This window comes from Thunnus maccoyii, chromosome 2 (assembly GCF_910596095.1).
Source record: "Thunnus maccoyii chromosome 2, fThuMac1.1, whole genome shotgun sequence".
Lineage (NCBI taxonomy): Eukaryota > Metazoa > Chordata > Actinopteri > Scombriformes > Scombridae > Thunnus > Thunnus maccoyii.
Genome location: NC_056534.1, coordinates 30,814,831 through 30,842,116, shown reverse-complemented (window position 1 = coordinate 30,842,116; position 27,286 = coordinate 30,814,831). Strand labels below are relative to the sequence as shown.

At 40.6% G+C, this 27,286-nt stretch overlaps 2 protein-coding genes across 3 annotated transcripts in view; both read right to left on the bottom strand.

The window, feature by feature from the left end:
• gnav1 (guanine nucleotide binding protein (G protein) alpha v1) overlaps positions 1–14,315 on the bottom strand; it is a 34,101-nt gene extending 19,786 nt beyond the window's left edge. Inside the window, exons 1-6 of one of the 2 annotated variants that reach the window (XM_042431621.1) lie at positions 14,095–14,315; positions 13,751–13,999; positions 13,272–13,363; positions 4,555–4,647; positions 3,718–3,878; positions 795–923 (exon numbers count right to left, since the gene is read on the bottom strand). In XM_042431621.1, coding sequence (XP_042287555.1) covers positions 795–923; positions 3,718–3,878; positions 4,555–4,647; positions 13,272–13,363; positions 13,751–13,880 — 605 coding nt within the window. In that variant the 5' untranslated portion in view covers positions 13,881–13,999; positions 14,095–14,315. Of the gene's footprint in view, positions 1–794; positions 924–3,717; positions 3,879–4,554; positions 4,648–13,271; positions 13,364–13,750 lie in introns of both variants that reach the window. The other variant, XM_042431612.1, reaches the window with a different exon arrangement.
• Positions 14,316–15,607: 1,292 nt separating this feature from the next.
• On the bottom strand, positions 15,608–26,654 carry pcyt2 (phosphate cytidylyltransferase 2, ethanolamine). Its single transcript, XM_042398450.1, has 12 exons — positions 26,352–26,654; positions 22,106–22,194; positions 21,511–21,672; positions 21,276–21,427; positions 20,421–20,462; positions 20,119–20,257; positions 19,932–20,014; positions 19,557–19,634; positions 18,981–19,046; positions 17,851–17,916; positions 17,121–17,209; positions 15,608–17,005 (listed from the first exon to the last, which is right to left on the bottom strand). The coding sequence occupies exons 1-12, from the start codon at positions 26,474–26,476 to the stop codon at positions 16,888–16,890; spliced, it is 1,209 nt and encodes a 402-aa protein (XP_042254384.1). The 5' UTR covers positions 26,477–26,654; the 3' UTR covers positions 15,608–16,887.
• Between the last annotated feature and the right edge of the window lie 632 nt (positions 26,655–27,286).

The window sequence follows — 27,286 nt, the reverse complement described above, 5'->3', positions numbered from 1 at the left end:
CCCGAACATGGCAAAATAATAAGAAAATAAGAAAATACGGGCAGAGGACATGGTCTCTGTAGATACACCGCCACACACCTCTGGGTCATGAGTGAAGATTGAGAGGGATTATATTTATATGTGTCTTTACATTGTTTTTTAGGAAAATTCTGCATAGTATACCTTTAACTGGTTCCGTTTTTTTAAATATTTTAAATGATTTGACTGCAGAATTTCATCAGCAAGCAAGTATCAATTTATTACATTTATTTCAACATTATTATCCTTTGACGTTAGTTTTAAAGCTCTGTTCTGCATCACTGAGGCTGCAGAGAAATCAAGTTCATTAATATCTAGCACCCTGTCATGACCATCAATGGCTTCAGGAAATGAGTTTATCCAATGGAGGATGATAAAGTAGTTGGTATTATGTGACACCGGCTCATTGATCATAGATGAATATGGTCATCTGACATCAGCCCCATGAGCTCAGATACTTGCCCTCTGCTTCTCCGCTGATAAGACTGATGCTTTTGAATGTGTGTGTGTGTGTGTGTGTGCTGTCAGTAGATGAACTGAAATGTGCCATTTTGACGTATTGAATGAAGCCGCCCATCTCCATCTCAAATCTTGGGCCTATCGCATGGCTGTAGATGGAGATAAGAGTGTCAAAGCTGAAGAAGTGAAATAACTTGGGACAACAGGCATTCTCGGAGAAATCTACATCAAGTGCAGACCTGACGGCAGCAGCTCTGCGTCAGTCAGCACTTATAAGGACTCTTATTCCGCAGCATTATGTCTCAATGAAAGCCTACCTGAAAATAAGATGGTTGACTTTGAACTGGGTCTCTATCACGCCTGTTGTCCTCAGTCGTACTCGCAGAACATCTGTCTCTGTGGGCACGTAGTCTGGAGACGTGATGCGAGGCATGTTCTCGAAGAAACTACAAGGATGAGGACGAGGAGGACATGGCACATAGAGACAGAGAGAAAGATGGGTGCAAAAAGGGCAAAAAGGTGAAAGACAGAGGAGGAGTGGGTGGAACAAGAAAGAGAGAGGAAGGAAAATTTAACAACCTGCAAACAAACTTGAGATCAAAAGAGAAAATCAGGTATCAGTTGCAGTTGTGTAACTGTGAGCGAGAGTGTGTGTGTGTGTGTGTCATGACCGTGTCAGCTGCCAGGTGGCAGGTAGGGTGTGCAGTGATAAGGCTGGAGCCCCAGGGGGCACAGCGGCTCATCACTATGAATATTTGAATATTCACACCATGGTTTACCATAATAATACACTGAGGCTAAGCTTTCAAACACAGATTAGCTATTAACGCAGCTAGTGTAATCAACTGTATCATGTGTGTGCACACACTCAGTGAAATGCTATCTTTTTCCAAACACACACACACACACACACAGTGACATCTCCGCCTAGCTGAACTGAGTGTGACATTCTCAACTAGTCATCCTGAATCAGTTTCTTGGACAGCGACACACATCCTGCTGCTTAAAAAAAAAACACGCTGCCTGCCAGATGCTGTACAGGGCAGACAATATGCGAGTGTGTGTTTGTGTACTTCTGTCTTTGTGAGGACCAGTCTGAGTTTAAGACTAGAGAGAGCAGCCATTTTGAGCGAGTGATTTTTGCCATTGGTCAGTTCTTCAATTGACTATTTAAAGCTGCATTAATTCATTTAATTTTCACCTTATAAAGTTTGCAAGTTTAACATGTTAGCAAACAATGGCGTATTTACACATCCAGCAGATGAAGAGCACATTTGCATTCAATTGGAATCGCGTTTCTGTCCACAAGATGAATGCTAGTCAAATATTCACTCTTTTTTTGCTCTGTTTTGCTGTCCCTCAACTCATGAGGGAAATATCTGGGTGTTTAGCTGCTAAATGCTCCACTGTGTTCGCCAGCTAGTCGGTGACTGTGTCTGTTTGCTGTTGGGTGGGTAGTGTACAGTGGGTTTATCAGCTGAAAACTGCTACCTGCATCTGAGAACACACTTGATGAGAGCACTGTTTGCAGGCTGTAAAACTAAAACAATGAGCTGAAAGGTTGTAAAAAGCACTGCAGGGCTGAGGTGAACTCAGGTGATAATTCTCTAATTCTAATAAGAGTCTACAGCCATGCTAGCAGCTCTGTAAGGCTCACAAAGAAAATGCTAACAAGCTGATGTTAAGCAGATATAATGTTTATGATATTCACCATCTTAGTTTAGTGTGTTAGCATGCTAACATTTGCTAATTAACACTAAACACAAAGTACAGCTGAGGCGGTCGGGAGTGTTGTTAGTTCTGCAGGTATTTTGCAAGTATCGGACAAATTGAAATTTTTGACCTGGTGATGCCATTAAAGGAAATGTTAAGGGAGCTATTAAAAATGAGGGAAACAGATATCTGCACTGAATTTCATGGCAACCATCCTACTGTTGCAGAGAAATTTCAGTCTGGATCCAAGTGGTGGATGGACTGACACTGCCAGCCCCAGAGCCAAGCCACTTGCATAGCTAAAAATATTGAAAAGCTTTAAGGGTAAAGACTTGATTGTAGGTTTAGGAATAGAATTCATTTTAGTTCGATGGTAAACTCCAATCTATTACAACTTGGATTTTATTTTCTTAGTTTTGGTCATCATTTCTATCACTTATGATGACATTGTAAAAGTAATTGCTGAGATCTGAGAGAACAACAATATGAACAAATAACAAAAAAAGCCTGAGCTGAGAAATAGGTTGTAGACAAGCTGACAGTTTAGCCAGATTATCTGAGCCACTTTATTTTATGGAGAGACCAGAAATGAGCAGAATGTCTGGTAATCCTTCATTGCACAGGACAACTGTGTGTACTTACAACTACACAAAGTCAAGCAGGTAAAATAATTCAATTTGACCTAACAAATAAGACTTGACTAGCCTGGGGGTTTATTTATCAAAACACTTGTGTTTCTTGCCCCATCTGACCTCTTTTTAGCGATGTTGCCGTGTTCCCAAATTTGGTGAACACAATCTTTTTATTACTGATAAGAATAATGGCCAAATCACAAAAAATAAGATCCAATTTGTACTAAACTGTCATATCATAAGAGTCTAGAGAACGCTTTATGTCAATAAGGGTCCTCACAAGTAAAGAGGTACAAAAGTGTGTGTGTGTGTGTTTGTGTGTGTGTGTGTCTCCCTGAGGAGAGCAGACTGTGATGGTGATGTATGGTAGTTCTCAGTGGGAACCAGGGGGCCTGTCGGTGTAGATAACCCCAGAGATGAGGCCTCTCGCAGGGGTAGAGGATGAGAACAGACGGCCTCCTGGTGGGTCCCAGCTCCGTCTTACTTCTACATCACACACGCCATCCCCTCTACACTTGCACTCATCTTCTTTGCTTTCATTGTTGTGCCTGCACATGTTTTACTTTTTCTTCAATATGCACAGTTTTACACACTTTCTGTAATCACATTTTTTCCACCTCTCTGAGTTTGAGTTTCTAATTTTTTAGTGATTTCTTTGATTCTACATGCACACATCCAAAACTAAAGAACACATTTACGTATATGAGTGCATACAATTGCTGTGTATAGGTACATGTAATTACAGTTTACTTGAGTCTGGCTCCCTCCTCCTCTCCTTTCCACTCTGCGACCCTGATTACCAGTGACAGCGAGCGTATGGCCGAACATCAGCTGTTAAGTTCAGCTAATTAGACCCCTGCATCTCTTCAGCCCAGCATGAGTGTGTGCTACTCACTACAGCGCTGAGTCATTGAGCTCATACTCGTATCCCCGGGCTGCTGCGGCCCTCACCCCCTGGTCGGCCCACAGACAGGACAGGGCATGGCTCAGGAAAGGAAACAGCACCTGTTCTTCGTCAAAACATCGCCCGCATGATAGGACAGAATGGGCGTGGACCTGCAAGAAGAGACAGAGACAGAAATGTGGATGGATGATCAGGAAGGAGCGGAGGCCATATGGAAAAAAGGATGCGAGTCTCGGCAACAGGAGAAGTTTATGAGTCTGTGTCTGCTCTGTAGACTTGGTAATCAGTATGAGTGTACAAATGAATGGATATGCACGCGCACACACCCTGGTGACATTTAATAGAGGAAATACTCTCCCAGCAGGATGTGGGTGGACAGTGTATGAGCTCTGATAACTTAACAATAAAGTTCAAATCAAATTGAACCTCACAATTAAACCACCCACCTATCGTCTAACGTTCTCCTCTCTCATGCAAACAGACTTTTGATGTGTGTGTGTTTGTTGTTTGGTGTTTGTGTGTGTGTGTGTGGGGGGGGTGGGGGAGGGTTGTTTGTGTGTGTGTATGGGGGGTGGGGGGGTGAGGGAGGGAATGCCAGATGCTGCAGCGGGGAGATGCCTCTCTCTAGTGGCGATTTGGGTGCAGTGCAGGAAGACCAGCAATGTAAAACTCAGGCAACTCAGGAACCAAGGAGGAGCAGGATGAGAATGATAGGGAAGACAGAGAAGGATTTTGAGAAACGTCTGACAGGCAGACCAGTAAGAATAAAAATCAACCTGTGAGACAGACAGTAAGACGAGTAGACGTGGAGGCACACAGACCGACTACCTTGTTCCTGCTGTTTGCCAGGTTGATGCGGAGGACGCCCATACCGTGGAGGACAAACTTCATGGAGGTCAGGAGATTATCCAGCACTGCAGGCTACAAAAGATCAAGGTTCAGTGGTTAAGTACATGAGTAGCCATGGCAACGGGACAATTTTGAATTGACATATTTAAACAAAGAACTGTTAAAACCAGGAGAGTGCATTAAGTAGAGTGCAGATCTCCACCAGGTGTGTCTGGGGGTATAGTCTCATTTTTCTTTAAGATGCATAAAATATTGTAATGATATTGTGACTTGGTTCGCCTAATGGTATAAACTTAATAAGGTGACAATAAACGGGACAATAAGTCCAAACTTCTCATTTTAAACATCGTTATTTATTTAGAAAATTTTGTTGTAACACATCACACAAAATAAAACCTATCCCTGCCTCCCTCTCCCCTCCCAAATAAAGAAGAGTTCTCACTCAGTTGTTCCTCCCAGCTCTCTTACAGTCTAGATGTTGATGATAATAACAAAAACAGGGGATTTATTCATCTCATATCGTGCCTAACTTTAGTGGATCATAACATATTGAGTATGGAATTTATCTGCAGATGCTCCGGTTCAAGATGAGACCAAACTTTTCAATGGATGTCAGTTTTTGAGCCACAACAAAGGCTAAAATGTGACCTGCAACAGACACTCTCTAGAGCAGCAGTGAACTGCAGAGTGACACTACAGGTGATACCTTTCAAATAACACATAGTCATCTGATCCATTGTTAATGTGAAAATAGTGATTAGTGCAGCTTTAAGATGCCTGAAGTGTATCCAAACCAACATGACTTTTTGTAACTTAAGCTACAAAAAGTGTTTGTTGCTATGTAGATGATAACTCTTAAATATTTGAATAATCAAATTTAAGCTGTCTGGACTTTTAACACACCACCAATACACATGTGCAGTTACACTCATTCTCTACTACTCCTTAAATTGTGCATACGTTTATATGTATATGTGGAGCAAAGCGTGTGTGTGTTTGCAGCTATCATACCCCATGCACCATCAAGCCTTTTGCGAGACTACAGGGTGAAAGTGTAACTCACATAAATTAAAGTCATAACTCTGTTTTAGTGCTCGGAAACTTTGAGTCTTTATTGACTGAATAGAGAGTTGGGAAATGTTTCTGTGTGTGTGTTTCAGTGTCCAGATTTAGATGTGTTGCTCTCCTAGTGAAATATGTGAGGTGAGATAAGTGCGTAAGGTGACAGGGCTTCATCTTTTGAGGAGAGCTGCGCTGAGGGCTGCTGACACCACGGCATTAGGGACAAATTAGTCTGTGTTAGGTGAACCTTTGCTGACAGCACTGCATTGATTTGTGTCAGAAATAAGCTGCTTTGTGCATCTGTCTCCCTCTGCCTCATCTTCACTATCGCCATCATCTCCTCAGATATGCGATTTCATGTCGCACTAAATTTGTTACATAATAATAACACATTCTTCCAGTTTCTTCCAGTCTTAAGAATGGTAAACACTGGATTTATACACTTTCTATGTTTCATGACCATAAACATCACTAAAAAATCAGATCAGGCAACTGGTGATATAGCGGTAATGGTATAGTCTTGAGGTTTGAGAAATGCAACTGTGACCAACAAGTCCTAAACTCAATGGAAAAAGCCTGTAGACAGTTTCTGTGTAAGGCACAACTGCTGTAGTGCTCTTGAGCAAAACAATAAACCTATAACAGGGCTCTGGTTAGGTTTCTTAGTGAACAACAGAGGAGGACTGGGAGGCTCTCAGGTATGAAAGGTGCAATTGTATGAGTTGAACCAACACACAGCTGAAAAATAAACACATGAAGATTAAGTTTCTTCTATTGAAAACTTCAACTGAATAGTATGAAGTCTGTTGTTTCCATTGTGTGGACTTCATATTGGGGCAGCAACTGACGAATATTTTCATTATCAATTCATCTGCCGATTATTTCATCCATTAATTGTTTTGTCTATAAAATGTCAGAAAATAAAGAAAAATTACAAATGACTTATAATATCCCAGAGTCGTGGGTGATATTTTAAAATGTCTTATTCTGTCCATCCATCAGTTCAAAGATAATCAGTTTACTGTGATGTTTGGCAAAGAAAAGCATTAAATCATCACCTCTGAGGAGATGAAAGTAGATAACTTTTGGCATATTTGCTTGAAAAATTACTTGAACAAGTATTCAATTATCAACATAGTTGCAAATCAATTTCCTCTCAATCAACTAATCAAATAATTGACTAATCGTTGCAGCTCTTTTTGTGATAGTTATTTAGATCTAAGTGACTTTTGACCATTAGGGGAGAAACTCTTAAAGGCTTAAAGGCAACCTGTGGAGTTTTTGACCACTAGTGGCACTATGGAACAATGATTTTATAAATGGATCCCAGTGTTGTTTGTATCTTGTACATGTAAATGAGGACAAACATGCACACGTACAAGCACACCGTACACATTTCCACAATGGTTCTATATGTTCTACTGGTCAACAGCTAATGGTGACCCACCATGAAAAGTAGCAATGTCCCAGAGAAGGAAGGGAAGAGGAAGAGTGTGAGATGATGTAAATGTAAATGTAAACAATGCAAATTCAAAGATGTGAATTTCCATAATGTTTTCTGAGTAGAGAAGAATGAGAAGATTGATACCACTCTCACATCTCTCCATTCAATATGAAGCTACTGCTTTCCATATCACATGTAAACCAAAAGTTCTGTCAGGAAGCTGTTTCTACAAAGTATTGCTGTCACACTCATCAAGATTAAAGGCCCGGCACACCAATCAAGCCCAGTTTGTACATGCCCACACAGTCCTGAGGGCGTCTAATCAGGCAACATAAGTGGAAACAACTGTGATTGAACTATGGATGTGTAGGGGCTTCAAGGAGAAATGCAGCTCAACAGCACACATTTAATCAGGCTTCATGGCACTGAGGATATACTTCTGCTTACATTATATACAAATGTATACTGAACGGACATTAGAGCTTTTACTAAATATGTCATTTCATGGTAGATGTATCCAGGTTTGATGTTTGGATTTGAATCTTTTTAATATATTTCTTTATATTTTAATATATTATATTTTTGCCTTTATTTAATAGTCAAAAGAGCAGAGAGACAGGAAACAGGGATAGAGAGAGGGCTAACATGCAACAAAGGTCCATGGCCCGAATCAAACTGCAGACTTTGCTGCTATGTGGTACATGTCTCAACCAATACACTATGAGATTAATTTCTTTGTTCAAAAGAAATATGTCAACCTCTTAAGAGATCTTGAGATAAAGTCCCATCTTCTGTTACCAGGATCTCAGAGTTCAGTCTTGGCCTGTCATATTTCGCCTCACTACAAAAGCCTGACTAGACTCAGCCTGACAAAATACTTGGGGCTCAATGTCGGATTCCCCTAATGGCCACGAATCTTTCAGTGTCCATTTTGGTGTCAGTTCACAGTATGCACCGACATGAGCTTACTTTACAAAGTCATTTGTATGAAGTGAACTTACAACAAATCCCATCTCAAAAAAGTTATATATCGATATTTTTTATAATAACAATGTATCAAATCACATATGTAATGTGAGAGGTGTCGTTAATAGCAATGATACTACAGAGATTTATCACCCGACTCTGCAGCTCCCCTCGGCTTTATGCTTTATACACAAGTTTCAGCTCATTGTTCAGCTGTCCAGCCCGCAACTTAAATGTTTTGGTTCACTCTCAGCTCTCTCCTGCTCAGCACCAAACAGCAAGCAGACACAGTTAGTGACCAGCTGGTGCACATAGTGGAGCATGTAGCACCTAAAGAGCCAGATATTTACCTCAAGAGCCCCAAAAACAGATCTAAAGAGAGTTAATATTGGACTTGCATTCACTAGATGGACAGAAACACGACTCTAAATGATCATTTTGCTCCGTAACTACTGGATGTGTAAATAAGCAACTGATGATTTGTCAATGTTGTGTTCACTGTTTGTTTCTGCTGACTCAATGTGGCCAAAAAAATCAGTTTATGCAGGTTTAAGGAGAGAATTAAAGGAAAAAATGACACATTCTTCCTCTTACAAATGAAAAGATGAATTCATAAGCAATACAACACACACTTGCTCAGTTCAATACACTCAGGTTTGGGTGCTACAGCCTTACTTGATATTGTATGACCAGTAGCTAATGTTGGCTAATGTTAGCTTATGTTAGCAAACGTTAGATAGATATTCTCTACTTCTGTTACAGTTATATTATGTTTTAGCATTTAGTGTTATCCTGTAATTGTTAAACAGTTGTCACATACTTATATAGTTACGTAGTCTCACTTCAGTCAATATAATGAAATGAAACATTACAAATTATGTTCCCAACAGTGACCCTAGAGAGACTTTTTTTTTTTTTACAAACTCAGCAGATTTGGAGCTTTATAAGCATCACAAAGGCAACCTTATTTGGATTTATTAAATTGCATTTCATTATACAGGTGTGCTGCCAACATGCCCACCTCCTGGACTCAGACCAAACTGAATAACTGGCTCTCTCACGTCACAGATTCAGTTGTCTCTGCTTCAGTTATTTCATTCTTCTTCCTTCCTTCCCTCCCTCCACCTTTGTCCCCTTTATCAATTGTTTCCCAGTTCCTCCCACTCTGACTCAAAGCTAACTTTAGTGTTGTGTTGACAGGGAAACGGCGGTGCAAAAGGGAGGCCACCGCTAACCCTCTACAACATCAGACACTTTGTGTGTGTGTGTATAGAGAGTCTTTGTAGCCGTTTCTCTAGGTGACAAACAGTATGTGCTGGAAACTTTAAAATTGTAACTAAAAACACTTTCCACTGAATAGCTACATTAGCTGACTTTTATCCCACAACTAATTTGATGAACATTATTTTCAAGCAAAAATGCCAAATGTTCTCTGGTTCCAGCTTCTCAAATGTGAGAATTTGATGCTTTAATTTGTCATTTTTAACTATTTGAAACAATTGAAAATTGTTATGGACATTTTTCACTATTTTCTAACATTTTATAGACAACATTATTTTATGTATTCAGGAAGAAAATAATCGGCAGAATAATTGATAATGAAAATACTAGTTATTTGCAGCCGTCCATGCCTACAAACACACACACACACACACACACACACACACACACACACACACACACACAGAGCCTGGGGCCACAGGTGTGTCATTGAATGGTAATCCGAATCCACCATCAGCTATACGTCACCTCTCTGGATAAGTATAGAGTAAGAGGACACCCTGTTTTCACCAATGTGTGTGCATGTGTATAAGTGTGTGTGTGTGTTTGTGTGCTTACATTGAAGGGCAAAATCCAGAGCCCATCTCACACCTCTCTAGCTATTGTTTCATCCTGGCTATTGTTACTCCTACAGCGTGACAACCACAGTTTAAACTATTGTGGTTCACTATGCATCGGCAGAGACATTACAACCCTCATTACAATAGTTTTATCTCTAAATCCATCCAGATACACTCAACTATTGTTCTTGTCCAGCTTTCTGTTTGGATCAACTCCCTGAACATAGAAAACTATCAGCCGTTAGCGGTGCCTTGTGTCGTAGCATCTGCTACAAAAACACAATAACAAAGAATGTGGCTAAACTCATGGTGGCCTGATAATTACTCATTAACCACAGACTGCTCTGCTAACAATGTATAACTAAATATGTGTGTGTGTTTGTATGTTTTAAGCTCTACTGATTTCCCAAACCAAAACCTCACAGCCATTTGGGGAGAAAGCTCCCAATGCTCTCAAACACCTGAATCAACAAAGAGATTCCAGGTTGAAAAATACAAATTCAGTTCAGAAATGTTAACCATTGCCACGCCAACATGTGAACACACACAAAAAGCGTCACTTTTGTTGACACAGGGTTGTGTGTATTGGAAGAGAAAGAGGGAAAAAATGTCAGTCCATCAGCCTATCTGCAGTAAAAACACCACCACAGCCTCTGGCTACAAATAAAGAAGGGATGAGACAAAGAGGAGCCCCATTCCTACCTTTCCTCCCCTCACTCCTCCCTGGCAGGCTGTCTTGTCATGGTCCTAATGAAGCCCAAACCTGGCTGGCAGGGCCACAAAGAGCCAGACAGAGACAGAGAGACAGAGGGTTTTCAGTTTGAGGGGGCAGGGATAACCTGTCCAGTTCAAGACAGGGTCGAGCTGGTGGACACACAAACAACTTGTTCAAGATGTCAGGTAGGGCGTAAGAGACAGAAACAAACTCATGTGTGAAACTATATGCACTCAGGCCTGATAAAGAAAGATGAGCTCGTGTGTGTGTGTGTGTGTGTGTGTGTGTGTGTGTGTGTGTGTGTGTGTGTGTGTGTGTGTGTGTGTGTGTGCAGAGGAGGGTGTGTCTGTGTTTGCTGTGGGTCAGGGAAGGGCAGGTTTGTGGGTTAGTGTCATTTTTCCACTTGAAAATAAGGGCGTCACCTGGGAACAAAGAAAAACCCAACTGACTGCAGTGACAACATAAGACATTTAACTACTGGAATTAAACGTGTGTGCACGCTCACACATGTGTATACTGATCACATAAATGTTTTCATGCTACATAAGGAGAAAAACTGATGCATGCATAGTTAAAGCTGGTTAAAGCTGCTCCTGACAGACTACATTATAATACTATTTTTTTTTAATTCCAATATTTTATTTGATTATATTATTATTTATAGATAATTTATAGATAACGATTTTAAGATATACGTATGTGTCACAGGTATATTGTTGTTACTCCATGGTTCTCTTTCAGGCACTTTTCTGTGTAATAACTCAAATTCAGAGCTAAATGTCTTTGACACAAGCAGCAACATGAGTTTTGATACAAATTACCAAAACAATACTTTTTTTGATACCGTGATTTGAGAAATATAAGCATGTTTTTCTATGAAACCCTTTTATGTTCATTTGACAAAAGAAGCCAAAGTTAATGCTGGCAATTTTCTATATTTTTATTACTGTCAACAAACCTCAATCACCAATGAATTGATCCTACTTATTATGAAGTATTGTGTGTATTGTATTCCTCTGGGCCATAGACCTCCATTGTTGTCCAAAAACTATTAAAGACATGTCAATGAGTCACACTGCTGCACCAGATGACATGTTCCTTCACCACTAAGGCAACTGTTACCGTAGTTTGTCCAAAAACAGCTCGAAAGAGTAATAACACTATGAAATTGAGGAACGTGATAACTCAAGCGTCTGGATACTGACACGATATTAAGTAAGCGGGATGAATTCATCATTGGTTTGGCTCTGCCTTTGAGATTTGTTGACAATAAGAAAAATATAGAAAATCGCCAACCATAACCTTTAAATGTTGTCTAAGCAGCAGTACAAGAATGATGCTTCTGGACAAGCTGCAGACAAGGTGGCTGTTAGGAGACACAAAAGGCAACAGGAGGAGAAAGCTGTGCAGAGTGGGAGCTGAGGCGTCTTTAATATCTAGGAATGCACTGAAACATCCCAGCTGCCTGTACAAACAACTGGGACCTTCATATGTCATATCAGTGTCTGGGTGCAAATCCTAGCCGATGAGCAACTGCAAAAGTTTGACAGTCTTTTGCATATTTCCAGGACATAAATATTGAATATTATGACCTCTATTTAAATGTGATTCTTTTCTAAGTAATGTTAAAGTACGTTTCAGTTGAGTCCAGTTTTTTTTTTTCTTTTAAGTTGTTAAAAGTCTGCTTTACAAACTAAATAGAGGTTAATTTGTGGGTTTTAACTCCTTCACCTTCATCTATGAACATGTCAGTCATTTCCAGTAACGTGGCCATTATTGCAGGGAGATAGAGCAGGTATCTGAAGCATGATGAAGACAGAGAAAGGCTTTTTCTGTCATCACATACTCATTTTGTATATGCATAACAGAGAGGAGGAGGAGGAGGAGGAGGCAGAGAGAGAGAGGAAAAGATACAGAACAGTAAAGGGGAAATTAGAGGGAAAAAGAAAGGAGAGCAAAAATATGGTGAGAGGTTAAAGGAGGGGGATGTGGACGAAGATAAGCCTTCAGTGAAAACAAGCTGATGGGGTGAGTGAGATTTGTGTGTGTGTTGAACCGTTTCCATTCTCCCCACCCCATCCAAACCCCTAGTACAACGGAGGAATTTGGCTTTCAGGCGCTCACACACACACACACACACACACACACACACACACACACACACACACACACACACACACACACACACACACACACACACAGAGGGAAGAGCAGATGCGAGCCAAACCACTGCATACCAACTTGCATATGACCCTGGGTATCGTTAGAAATCTCAGTCCCCCACAGGAACTAAGCATCTCCTCGTTTTCCATCTCATCTCCTGCTCATCTCCATCACTGACTCCCACTCCTTTATCTCTACTAACTTTCATTTCAATCCTCATGACGCATCGCTGTTGATGCAGATAACCCTGACCTCTTCAAGTCCTTTTACTGGGAACTTACCTGAAAATAAAACCTGATGATTATCCAAACCAAAACAAGTGATATGTCGGTCTATTTAAAGCACTGCTTAGTTCTGCATTACTTGTTATCTTGTAACTTGTTTGTTATGCAGCTATCTTCTACTGGAAACCCAAGTCAACTCCATGCTAATGGACTGTTATCTGATGAAAACGCAGTCAGGGTGAACCAGGCTGTGTGTGTGTGTGTGTGTGTGTGTTCCCAACCTTGAAGCTGGTGAGCTCTTGCTTGGTGAAACCATTGCTGTGGATGATCTTCATCTGTTTGACCAAAGTGCTTTTACCGCTCTCTGCTGCACCTGAAGGATGTTGAACATAGTGGGTAAACTGGGTCTTTTATTTTAATGCATTGGAGATAAAACACATTAAACCTGCATCTATTCATCTGTGGTAAGTTTTAATCATTGAATCTACAATAGTTAAAGTTTCTAATGAGGATTTGTGAGTTTGTCTCAAACTAAATTAACATCCTGGGGCCCTTTATGAGTTTCCAAGAGTTCCCAGGCAAAAATGAGGACTCTTATCACGTGTCATCCACTGGAAAATATCCAGTTACGGACACAGGTAGCTGCAGGTTATTACCACTCTATATATTGTATAGTACACATATACACTTCAGTCGATCTTGGGACAAATTCCTTCCAGGTGCGTTTAAGGTGAGTTCATATTAGGATGGTCAGTCTCACCTAGTAGGAGTATTTTAACCACATTCATGTCCCGTTTGGCGAACTCGTACAGGTCTCTGTCTATCTTGGCACTGTGTATCCTCGCCTTCTTCTCCTCCTCTGTAACTTCGGTACCGAGGCACAGTCCCATCCTGAGCTCTCATCTCCTCCCTGGCCCGGCCACAGAGGAAAACAAAGCAGGGAAATCCAGACTGGGATCAACCCGAGCTCGTTTCTACGCGCAGCATGCTCCGAGTCCTCCTACTGCTCCTAAAACCGCAGGGTGCAGAAAAGAAGAGTTAAGAGAAAAAAAAAAAGTTCAGGCCATCTCCGAAACTTCAGAAGTCGCAGCTTGTGGGTCAAACCGTGCGCATCCGGACAAAACTGATTTTACGCATCGCTCCAAGTGTTTTATTTCCTCTGTCAGGAACAGGTTTTAATGGGTGGTAACTTTTCAGCGACTGTCCGCCGCCGTGAAAACACTAAAGTATTATGTCACTGTGCGCCACAGCGATTCAAACTCTGCCCTGCCGCCTTGGCAAAGACCCCAGATACTCCTGACTGCCTCCTCCCACTGCAGGCTGCTGGCCAGATGGAAAAGTTTTGGACTTCCCTGGGAAGTGACGTGCCGGGAACAAACCTGCTGATTGCGCAATTCCGTGTATTTTACCTGTGCATGCTGGTAAAAAAGCAAAATATAACACATATCTTCATGTTTTAGTGGCAGTGGAGGAAAAATAACTAAGTACATTAAGTACTGTAGTACAACTCTTAGGGGCCTCTACTCTGTGATTATACATACAAAACATGTGATCAGCTTATTTGATATGATGCATTATTATAGATTAAAGCCCCATGAATACATAACCCACACAGGTGTTTTCAATTATTCTGCTTGAGCTGCTCAGGAGAGTGCAGAGCTATGGTGGGATTTATGAGAGGTCACCGAGGCCCACATACTTACAAGAGTGATAAAGTTTTAACTTTTCCTGCAACAAAACTAACAGGATAGTGAGACAGATGTCAATCAAGGCAACACTGACACCCACATAGTCCTGAGAAAAGGTTTTATCAAACAAAATAAGTCAAATATAGCCTGCCTTTGGTGGTCAAGAGTTGTGAGTTAGTCAACTAAAGAGTGATTTTTCTTCTGGGATTTGTCTCTAACAAGTTTTAAATGCCTGAAGAAAAAAAAAAACAAATCAGAGATGTTAAAAAGTCTCATTTGTTTTCTTTCATATCTCTTCAATCCTCTGGTGACCACTAAGGGTCCCTAACCCTAGGTTGGGAACCACCACCCTGGGATAATCCTCACCAGAGTAATATTTAAATGGCATTATAACTGTCACTTTTTTCCTTAGTCTGACAGCTGGGAGTCAAAACCCGCAGTTGTTTTTGGCAAATGGGTCCCCTCTGGTGCCCTTGAGAGGCTCCTGTGCAAAATAAATACTTCACTGTTTCCTTCAGTGAAAACCAGAGCAGTGTAAAAATACTTACAGTAAGAACTGCTTTGATCAACGGTCTCACTCTCCACATGAAACGCCACAAAACAGAAAAGACTGCAATCTTTCAGCTGAGTGATCCCATCCTCCCTGCAGAAGTTCCTCAGGAGCGCTCGGGTTGGCAGATTAAAGGCTCTTTGTGTTCGTAATGAGGTGACGGTTTTCAGTTTTTGTTTAAATCTGAGAGCGGTGTTAAGGGGACAGGACCATTTGGATTTAGCAGTTTCTGAGCGGCTGTGGCCTCATTTCACTGACTCAGTGAACCATGAAGACCGTATCTGCTGATCCAACAAAGATCTCTGCCATCAGGCGGCATACTGGATGTTATTTCTCCCCTGTGTAGTTCAGTCCAGACTGCAGTAAAACAGACATCAGGTAACACTTTGCCATATTGCCAGTTTAATAAAGGGGGAAATTTACACTTTACAAAATAGTGATTTAAAGGTAGTAAAATTTCCACCATGTAATATTTAGAAACCTTCCAACCCACAGACACACTTCAAATCCTCTTTGTCTCGCACCATTGGCATTTCACCTCCAGGTTAATATGCCCCTTATAATGACAGGAAGAGCAGCAGACAGTAACCTTCAACAATCTACCAACGTTTGTAGAGACAGTTTGACAGTGATATTAGGTCCCAAATCTTGAAGTCCTTGGATTGTCTTGTGAACAAAGGAGAAAAGGACATTTCTTGAACATAGACTGAGAATGGAAGGACTCGAGAACTCTACTGACCCAGCTGCAGACACAATCCAGTACTACAGACTTTAATTTGAGTGGAATCAGAAGTTTATACACAGCCCTTACATTAGTTATAGCTCCAGGAATGAGGCACTACTATAATTTACAGCGCAAACACTCACTCACTGACCTCATTCAGCTCTCGCTCTCTCTCTCTTTCTCTTTCTCTCTCACACACACACACACACACACACACACACACACACATGTACACACACAGTGCAAATTCAGGTAGTTAAAATCCACAGTTAAAATTAGAGGACTACTTCACAGATCATTTCATGCAGTAATTATGTTTTTTTAAGGATGGATAAAAGTAACAAAGTGACTTCTAGAGATTAAAATAAATTGATAGACAACATTCAACCTTATTTGATGACACGTCTAAAACTGATCATTAAAAAACTGATTTGGTTCAAAGTCTAAAAACATACCCGATAATGACATTAGCACTTTGTCAATAAGTTATGAATAATTACAACATACCACTTTTACACTTATACATGTACAGTAGTGTGTGATTACATGGACAAAACCAATACATGACAGAAGATAAAAATAACTGAGTCCTCTGTGGAGGAAGAGAGGTGTAAAGGGATTTGCAGGTTAAATCGTAGCATGTGTAAGGTGTTTGGACTTTTTGTGTTCTTGTCAAGGCAGATCTATTCTAATCCCATTAGGCTGGAGAAGTTCATATAGAAGAAAGCTGAGAGAAGCTAACGCCACAGTGTGTGCGACGTAAAGCAGGATTCTGCACCCAGAAGACTAGCTGAGACTGGCTGATCCTCCCCAGGTTGTAGACACCCACGTCATGGACTTTCCCAATGAGTCAGTTGAGTCCAACCTCTTAAAGCTGACTGTACCAGGACGAGTAAATCAGACACAGAACCAGTCGGCCCGGGTCTGATGTCTCACTAGTGAGCAGCCTGGGCTGTAGCTTCACTCTGCTCCTGCTCCTCTCTCTTCTTCATGGCCTCGATCACTGCCATCTCCTTGGCCTCCTTCTTTTGGTTCCTGGCTTCAAACTGCAGCCTGTGGAGACAAAGGAGGACATGAAGTTGGAAAGATACAGACTGAAGTGACAATTAAAATGCAGATGGAGATGACAAGGAAGTGAAAGCAAATTCAGGAAAGAGGAGACCCCGACCTGTTTTCAATGATCCTCTGGACGATGTCATCAGTGGTGAGATTGTTCCCACTATTGATGGTCCTGAATATCCCCCTCTTCTTAGGCTCCTGAGGGAAGAACACACAACTGGCTTTATTTAAGCACGCACGGCCAAAGTCATCTTCTGTCATCCCTGTGAACAATGAGGTCCAGCCTCAGACCACTCAGAGCAAATTGAGTGAGCAAACACAAATCACTGTGAAAATGTGAGCTATTATGTGTTACTCTCAGACATCAAACACTACAGTGCCCCCCTGAGGCCAGTGAGGATACATTTGTAAAACCAAGGTCACATCATTCCTAAACATTTTGTCAGATTTGAATTTTTCAATTTCAGTGACTCAGGCAACAACTAAAAGAGAACACATTTTCAGATTAAACACATTTTCAGATTGAACTGCAGTGTTATAAATATAAGTATTAGTATTATAAGTGTGTCCTTGTGTATTTGTGCCATAAAATTTCTTACAGTCTTGCAAAATTAACAACCTGCCACTTTCTTACTACATTCAACAATGTTTGTTACCAGACAGCAGTGTTGTAAAGGAACATCAGGACATAGTTTTGATTGTATTTCACTGACCAGTTTCTCTCTTTGAATCAGACTGTGGGCCAACAGTGTATTTTGACCTTGAACTGTTATCAGATAACAGACATAATAAATAAATGCAGGCCTTGCTGCACGGACACAAGAGGACTTTGTACTCACAGCGTAGGGGTCTGACCCATCCTTATCTGGAAACACCTCCGTCTTGCCATGACACACCAGATCCACCTGTACATTTACACAAACACACATCAAGTTAAACCAAACATCATAGTACAGAGAAATATAAACTGTATTCTTCCATATGTATGTCTTTATGTCTACATGTAGAGTCACAATCTATGTAGCAACTATATGCTTTACTTATCATACACTTTTCACCACAATGCTTGAATAAAAAGTGTTATATTGATTTGATCTACAATGCTGTGAACTGGTTTATTCACTACACAGTGTATCTGACAGATTTGTTCATGCTCAAAGGTCTTTCCTCTGATATTTCAACTGTCCACAAGGAGGCGCCACATGGTTCAGTACTGGGCCCTTTCGATTTATTTATTTTTACACTTTTTTACACTGTAAACTATCTTAAAAGGAATCTTTCAAATGCAGTAGTCATACAGTGATCTATTGTTTTGGCCTACACTGATTCAGTTGAGTTGAAACTAGTTTTAAATGTCTGTTTTAAATTTAAGGGATGTACCTCTTCAAATCCAATACTGGCAAAAGTTTACCCTGTATGTGAACTTGTTAAGAAACTTTTGAAACAGTCTCCTACTTTAATTACTTTGAGTTTATATTGGATGACAGTTTGTTAATTTTTGTTAACTTTCAGAACAAGTCCTGTTTCATATTTGTAGCCAGAAAGACGAGCAGCTGTAACTTCTCACTGGTATTATGTTTTGAATTAACGTCTCTACCAGTTTACTGCATATGTTGTACATCGCTTACAATTGTGCCTAAAATCTCACAATTCACTGGCTCTAATACACACATAATTGTGTTTTGTATGAGAAAACATGCTGGCCGTCCTACTCCTTAATTTATAAGGGCATCTTTCAGCAGCTTCTATCACCACCAATGTCAAACTAAACTACTTCCAGCTCTTGTCTGTACTGAGAGTATAAACAGAGCTTGGTAAAAGAGCTCTCATGTGGGCAACATCTGCTTGGAATGAACTACAAAAAATAGGAAATAACAGACACCTATCACCTTAAAGGAACACAAAGTTATGGTAAGTTTAAGAAACTGAAATGGAAAATGTTGTTGTTGTAATGTATAGTTTTACTCACCTTAAAATGATCCAGCAGGTCTTTGCCCACTGCATAGGGTGCACCAATCACCACCTCTGACACATACTATAGAGAAAGAGACAGGTTCATAAAGTTAATTTCTCTAATGATAAAACTTTTCATGTCAATGCCTCATATCAATTACTGCATTTCCACTTAAATGTCAAAGTTTAACTAAAGAACATCTTTTAATACAGCCGAGTTTTTACAGCTCACTGCTTCAATTCTGACAACTTCTGCACCTCGTCATCAGGCTATGAGTAAAACTGATGACAGAGCAGAACAATTTAGCCGTTTTTAGGATTGTTTTACATGTTTGGTTTGTGTAATGGTCTCATAACTTGGTTTGACTTGACAACACACACACACACACACACAGTGCAGATGGGGGTACAGAGACTCATTGTTTGGACTGATAGCCGACCAGCAGGAATGGAGGACATAGAGCCAAGTTCAGCCTACAGTGCTGTGAGCGTGTGGGGTGAGAATATGTCCCACTGTGCTGAACATTTAGCGCTCTGTGTGTGTGTGTGTGTGTGTGTGTGTGTGTGTGTGTGTGTGTGTGTGTGAACTCACCCGACAGGCCAGGACGCTCAGTGTTCTCTCATGGATGTTCATGATTGGATAGTTCTTCCCCTTGTACCGATTCACTTCCTGAGGAGAACCAAGAGCTCAGTCACCACGTTTACATTTTTAGCCAACACTTGCATCAAAAGGACAGAACACAGGAAGTTTAAAAGTAGTGTGGGTGTACATTCCTAGACCTCCAAAACTGCAAACAGTTAAGAGGGGCTTCTTTCCTGTCTAACCATAAAGTCTGAGCTGCTCTTGAGTTAACGTGTTCCAAATGTTTCTCTTTAAAAGTGCTGAAAAAGCAGGGAGGGGTGAAGTTCTCGCCCTTGTGTCAATGCCTTGATGTGTATGTGTATACTTGTGTGTAATTTGGCGTACCTGGTCGAAGTGCAGACCTACAATGACGTAGGGCCTCTCTGCCTGCTTATAGACCATTTCCAAGAAGTCAACATGGCCGATGTCTGCCAGGAGATTGTGGTCAAGGCAACAACTACACACACAGTAGACGTGTTGTTCTCCTAGAGCTCATGCCTCAGTTCTGATTATTTCTGCATGATAAGGATACGGAAAAGGTCGAATGCCCCTGCTACATAGATAATGGTGTCTCCGAGCTGAGGCTCCTTTCCTGAGGCGAACTGGATGATCTTCTGGGACGTCTGCAGGAACTGAGACACTCCTGTCCATGGACTGTGGCCTTTAGGACCCTTAAACAAAACAGAATATAGTGAATCATACTGACCCATACCTATCACGGTGACAATGCGATATCCCATTTTGCAAGCAGTATATAAATCCTTTCTAATAATAATAATAATAATTACAGTTTATTTACATAGCAGGGTTATAATAACACAGAAAGCAACTCACCTTTCCAAAGTTGTCTGTATGCTGCTGGTAATCTGGGTTATCCTGCAGAAGTAATTAAGGAGGAAAAGATTAGATCATCACCAAAACAACAAACAACAACCACTCATACATTAAATTATGAGTACACACACATACAGACTCTACAGGGGATTTCATAGTTGTGCGTCAAGGGCTTAAACTTTCTTCATTCTTCAGTGCGTATGCAGACATGTTCCACACATGTGCACTAGAGGACAAGATGACAACTCCACAACAAGGGACCAAGGGACATAGGATGGGGAATGCAGTACGTATATAATTTCAATTCAATTCAATTTTATTTATACAGCCCCAAATCACAACAGAAGTTATCTCAGGGCACTTTTCACATAGCAAAATCTACAGTACATACAAAATGCACACACAACAAGCATCCAGTTTGCTGTCTAGTGCATGCACAGTTGACATGTTAGCCTTGCTTACAGTACACATAGTCACAAATTTTGAGACATGGGCAGATGACAAAATGTACATCACGTGGATCCATGCGGATGTGGCAACCATGAATTCGGCTTATCAGCTACGAAGCCTACGCACATAACTGCTGTAGTTGACATGCACCTCCTTTAAAAATGTAACAACATGTCAGGGCTAGCTCTAAGTATCATACTGAGTTACTCAATATTGAAGGGAAAATGAAAGAATACACAGTTACTGTGGGGGAAGTAATGAAAGCACGATATGGCCTGATCACGTACGATACATCCGTCTTGTGTTGCCGTGGTGACATAAATGGGTGAAATTTAACACTGAACATTAAAACTAAACCTACTGCTGTGAAGCCTTTACATGAAGTATAAATGCCGATTAACTCACCATGTTGCTGTGATGAGCTTTGGTCATTAGAAGCATACGTCCCACCAGGTCAGTGGTGGAGACGCCCTGCGTGCGTTTACACTCCCGGTAACGGCCTGCAAGCTTCACCTCTTCATATGTGTCCTTGCCATCTACGGTCAGCGTGATGTCATCTGGTCGACATAAAACCATGACATTAGTCCATCATCATCAGACACGTGAGAGAAGACACGTGACTTCCTGTCAACTGGCTCACCTCCGTGCACGCAAAAGTCACAGTTGTACTTGTCCAGAGTCTCCAGGGTGGTGACGTAGGGTGCTCCTTCTACTATCTCATCCACCCACTTGATGGCCCGCACCATCTTGTAGCGTTCCTCCTGAGTGAAGACCGGGGGGCCCTTGTGCTTGGAAATCTCGGCTTTTGACAGAGAGTGAGGGAATGAATTGATTATTTTTAACACATCACCACCATCCGGATAGTTAACAAGTTTATACGACTTCTAACACGGCTGCCTTGCAAATGTGTGAGTCAACTGACAGAATCAAGCCAAAATAACCAGATCATATAAGCATTAGTAGCTTGTATTTGTGTACTACAGTGTAAAAGTGACCTTAGAAAATTAAACATTTACAATCAACAGCTGTTTAGCCTCTTGCCAGTAAGAGAGTACAGAGGTTAGCTTTGTTGCTATCTGCAGTAACAACAGAGTAATAAGCCTCGCACCACAAAGCTGTGTAAAAAGATAACTGGACTTGCTGATTGTGAAATGATATGATAAATGTGAACCAGCAGAAAAACATACCTCAGACATTTTGATCTAATAATGTGTGCATGTGTGTTGCAGTCTTACCATCTGTATGCACTCCGACTATGAGGTAATCTCCCATGCCTTTAGCCTGCCGCAGCTGGTTGGAGTGACCATAGTGCACCATGTCATAACTGTGGAGACAAGAAAGAGAGACGCTAACGTCATCAGCATGGAAAACAATAGATACTGTGAGTGCTTAGACTAAACAAGACACAGAACAAAACAGACACACAAACACAATACAGGATCTGGCCTTTACAATTAGCATCATTGTCTTTTAAGTGTCTTGAAAACGCACCTTTGTAGGATAGCTTTGACTGCAGAGTTCTACTTCTCTTTTTACTGTGACTTTACACAGTAGAGTAAGACGAAACACAGAAACAAAGACCTTATGACACAGTGAGTGAAAATGATAAAGGTTAGTGGGAGAAAGGTAACGTTCAGACACACACATGTACCTTGTGCCAATGTTTATTTGTCTTCTGCCATTCAGTAACTTCTACAGTTAGTGATTTTTTTTGTCAGCTTGCCTTTTTTAAATAAAGTCAATGTGAGTGTTCCTCCCTAACTGCAACATTCTCGTCAAAGTCTTCACTGATCTTAACCAAAAGAGAAAAAAAAGAAATTGATTTTGTCATTTCTAGGTATATTTAATTTAAACAATCATATCTCTGGTCCTGGAATACTATAAATGTTGCTCAATCGGAGTTAAGTTTGTGCAGGTTTTGATGAAAATGTGCTGCTGTTCAGCACCCTACAGCTTCACATTCCTTCACTTACAAAACACTCAAATCTCATACAGTTCAACCACAGACTGAGCAGCTTCACAAGAGCAGCTGGAGGTTAAGATCCCAGGTTGGACAAAAGCGTTATCATTTATCAACATGAGTGGGTTCACGTTACACATTTGTATTTGTGCTATTTTAAGAGATCTCCAATTGCTGAATATTAGAAAAGTTATGTGTAACGAACATGTCTCAAAGTAGAACTACTACTCATTTTTACATATCCAAAAAACATATTGAAGTCAATCTAGTCACTTTTCATCTGCAGGTCCACATCTCTGACTGCATCTGTGGGTTACCTCCAACAGATGAGACTGCTTTAATTCATTTAAATTCATTAATGTGTGACCCCATCGCCAATCAGTCATGCAGTGTGAAAACCACAAAGACTTCAAGACTCCCGATTACAAGACAGAAAGTTGTGTAGTGTGAAGATGACTTTGAAAGTGGTGTAGTGTGTCCACGGCATTAGAAAGCCCTGTCTATCAGTACTCTTCCAGTAAGCAGACCTCTCTTCTCTAAAGACATTACCACAAGCTGCTGTAATCCTCCAACCCCACTCACCTTACCCAGACAGGATCAGTTAAACACTGTGCTCTCCGTTGTAAATTTATCTGCTTCAGGGTGATGAATATGCAGATCAGTGCTTGCCCTGTGATAATTCTGCAGTACTGAACTACAACTTGATGACAGTTTTAGTACTTTAAGAGTGAAAACAGTAAATACAGTGAGGTCATGCCTAATTTTAGTGTAGTGTATTTCAATGAAATCAATAAACTAATTTATTTGATTAGATGCAGTCAAAAAGTGCTAACAAAACATATTTTACAGTCTTGAACGTTCCAAAAATGTAACCAACTTTGAGTTGAGTTAATAGAGCAATGAATCAATCAATCAATAAACTCTACCCTTTGGATACATCGTCTGCAGTTTTATTAATGAAAAAAGTAATTATTACACTGATGTGTAATAAAATGATCATATCAAATGTTCCTACTGCCTCAATGTTAACATGTCAGAGTAATACACACAGTGGTGCGCTTATGTAATTGTACAACTTGGCCAAAGTGGTCGTAACTGATAGAAAGGCACTTTTTCCAGACATAAATATTTTGCAGGTACCCTGGCTTTGTGCCACAGACCACCAGTGGTCTCCAGACCTCAATAACTGCTACAGTCTACTGGGTATTTGGGTTTTTGGCCATCATGCTGCAGAGAGCATAGTATCATACTATTTAATATTTTCTCTTTCCCCATATCTGCGCCTCTTTTCTCTTCCTTTTGTAGTAATATTGCCATTAGTAATTCTGCCATTAGTGATATGTCATTAAAGCTGCAGTGCGGCACTTTGACATATAAATCAACGTCCATTGCGTTCAAGCCCTTGCCAAACACTGATTAAGCCTATCACCGCCAGATAAATCCGTATTTCACAGTAGACAGAGTATCCCAGAATGCATTTCGCATCAACTGGCAGCCAAGGTGGAGATTAAGCTGTTGTAATTTTCACTGTAGGACTGTTCACGTCACTTTATTAAGTTTTAATATTTTTCAGGTGAGAAAGTAACCATGTAGATTCCCAAAATGTGGTCAGTTTATCCAAATAACATTTTCAGAGCTGTGAGGAGCCGCTGGCTGCATGAGACCAGCCGGTCGCCATACGTCATAAAGCACGCATCGACGGTGTTTTTGTTATTACTCACACTGCCAAAAGGGGGAGACAAAAGTTCCGCACTGCAGTTTTAAATATAATATACTGTGTCTCAATATATCACCCTTTTAACCCGCCAAAAAGACGGAACACCAGACAATCATGTAGACATGTTGTTTAGGCATCACGCTGGACGACATGTTCACTATGTTAGCTATTTATAACCACCACATGAGATGGGCCATGTCAAAACTTGCTATCAGCAACCCAGTCACTTCCTTGTGCAGCAAGTGAGTCCACGAAAGAATTTACACGTTGCATATTTGGAGTCAGTTGTCTCTTCAGCTGCAGCCAAATCATGTGAAGAGCGTGGGCTTTTTCTCATGGTACAAAGGTGTGACAGCAGAGTTTCAAATAACAACAACAACAACAACAACAACAACATTGAGATATGGCTGTTTTGAACGTCAACCAACCCCGAGATGTTTGTATCAGTGTGACAGACAGACAAGACAGAAATTTATATGAGACAACCACGAAGCAGACGCGGGAGGTATTAATGTCAGGATTGCACATAGGAGAGGCAGAATTAAAGATTAGGTCTACAAACTGCAGATGTCATTTGAACATCTCAACCATTTTCACAAGAGATGTGTTCAAAAAATATCCTCTCTGGGTTCAGAGATGTGTTATAAGCTTTTACAACCAGTATGTGAGATACCTGCATAGGAAACATAACCCTTCTCGGGTTTCATCTTTAGGACTTCCCTATTCTTTAAAGTCCCCCTCCACTCAAAAATGTGTTTTTCTTCTTGTTGCTACCGTTGGATGTTTGTGCTTCACTGTTTGTTTAATGATGAATATGCAGAGTTTGACACTAGAGGGCTGTTTCAACATTCATCTGCTGAATGAGGAAAGTTTCTCTGAGCTCAATGAAAATCAGATTTTAAGAAGTAGGCCTGCGAGCATTATTTGTGACATCACAACTAGTTTGGACGCCAAGTGTGATCCAGTATTCAACTTACACAAGTGTGATGTTGAAACTTGAAGCCTCCAGTGCACAAACACTGAGAATGAACTTTACAGTGAAGTAGGAGACATCTTGTGTCCAGCTGTTAAACTTCTGAAATGAACATTATTTGCATATTTATAGATGCCAAATTTTTTAATGATGGAGAAGGAGGAGATGACATTTTAAGGATTTTAATGAGGAAATTTAACTTTTTTTGTGGAAAAGCCATATCAGACACAAATATTATTCAAAGTAGAGTATTTTACACACATCTTAAAACATGTCTGGAGGGGAAATGAAATACAATAGTTGCACTTCCGTCTGGGTATAGCTTCGTACAGACACACAGGCAATATCAAAATATCACTTAACATCACTTCCAGCAGTAGTGTGAGCACCTTGTCCTTAACTTAACTTACCTTATGCAACTGAGCCACAAAATAGATGTACATTACAACAGCCGGTGTACGAGAGAAAACGTTACGCAATGTGTTTTGTGGATGAAAACAGTTTAGGAATCGGGACAAACCAGCAAACTCATGTAACCGTGTTGTATTATAATCCCTTTTAAAATGTGCTGGGCTAACCTTGGACTGACAAGTTGGTTTTAACTAAACTGACTACGGTAGTTATTTATGGAGTATGAGTTGGTTTAACTCCTGTTGCTAAGTTACTAACTGCTAATGTAAGTAAGCTAACTAACTAGCATTAGCATGCTAACCAGCCACTGAGTTCCTGGTATGTGATACAAAACAACCGCTTGAAAAGGACAATAATCTTGAGAAGAAAGTGTAATATACCAGCACTGACAGTCAATCAGCGACGGTTACACAGACTCACCATCCGTCACACCACAGCCGGACTACGCGCCTCCTTTTCTCCGGGCTGCACCCTGAACCACCCGGCTTACTGTAGCCGGCTTCACCCCCCTGGTCGTCGGTGGCGTGGTGACCGTTTTTGATCATTTCGACAGGTCCAAGCAAATAGCTTACTGGTAGCACAAAAAACGAGAGGTAGAGTACGTTTAAACGTATTTAACTTAATCAGAAAGAGATCAATTCCTAAGGACGTGTTCTTGTGCGTCTCTGTTATCCCAGAACAGACAGTGAGTGACACTGAACCGGCCAACGCCTCCAAAGCAACGTCACATCGACTGAGAGATTGCATAATCATGTCACGTGGTCTGAAATAACCAATGAACACTGACAAAATACTAGCGGTGGAAAGCACCTAAATAATAATAAATTATTATCATTATTATTATTATTATTACTCAAGTAGTGCGCTAATTTTGATGTCAGGCACTGTCCTTCAGTATTTCTATTCTCTGCAGTGGTGGAAGAAGCACTCAGATTCTTTACTTGAGTAAAAACACCAATACAGCAATGTAAAAATACTCCATTACAAGAAAAAGTCCCGCATGAAAAATCCTACTTAAATAAAAGTACTCGTTTCGTCCCTCTGACTGATTTATTATGATTATAATTATTATTAACATTTATTGAAATTAAACCATGTGAGAAGTTCAGGGGGAAAAATCACTTGGTGGAGCTGTTAACAACTCATAGACATCTGAAATGTGACCCGGACTACACACTGCTTTTTGTAAGACGTCAAAAGCCAAAGAGGTTGGAAACCACTGGTTTCATCTTTAACAATGTGTTGTGTTTCTAAAGCTTGTTCTATTATCCAATGGGTCAAATCTTCATCTGAAAACTAAAGCTGTCAAATAAATGTAGTGGAGTAGAAAACACAATATTTCCCTCTGAAATGTA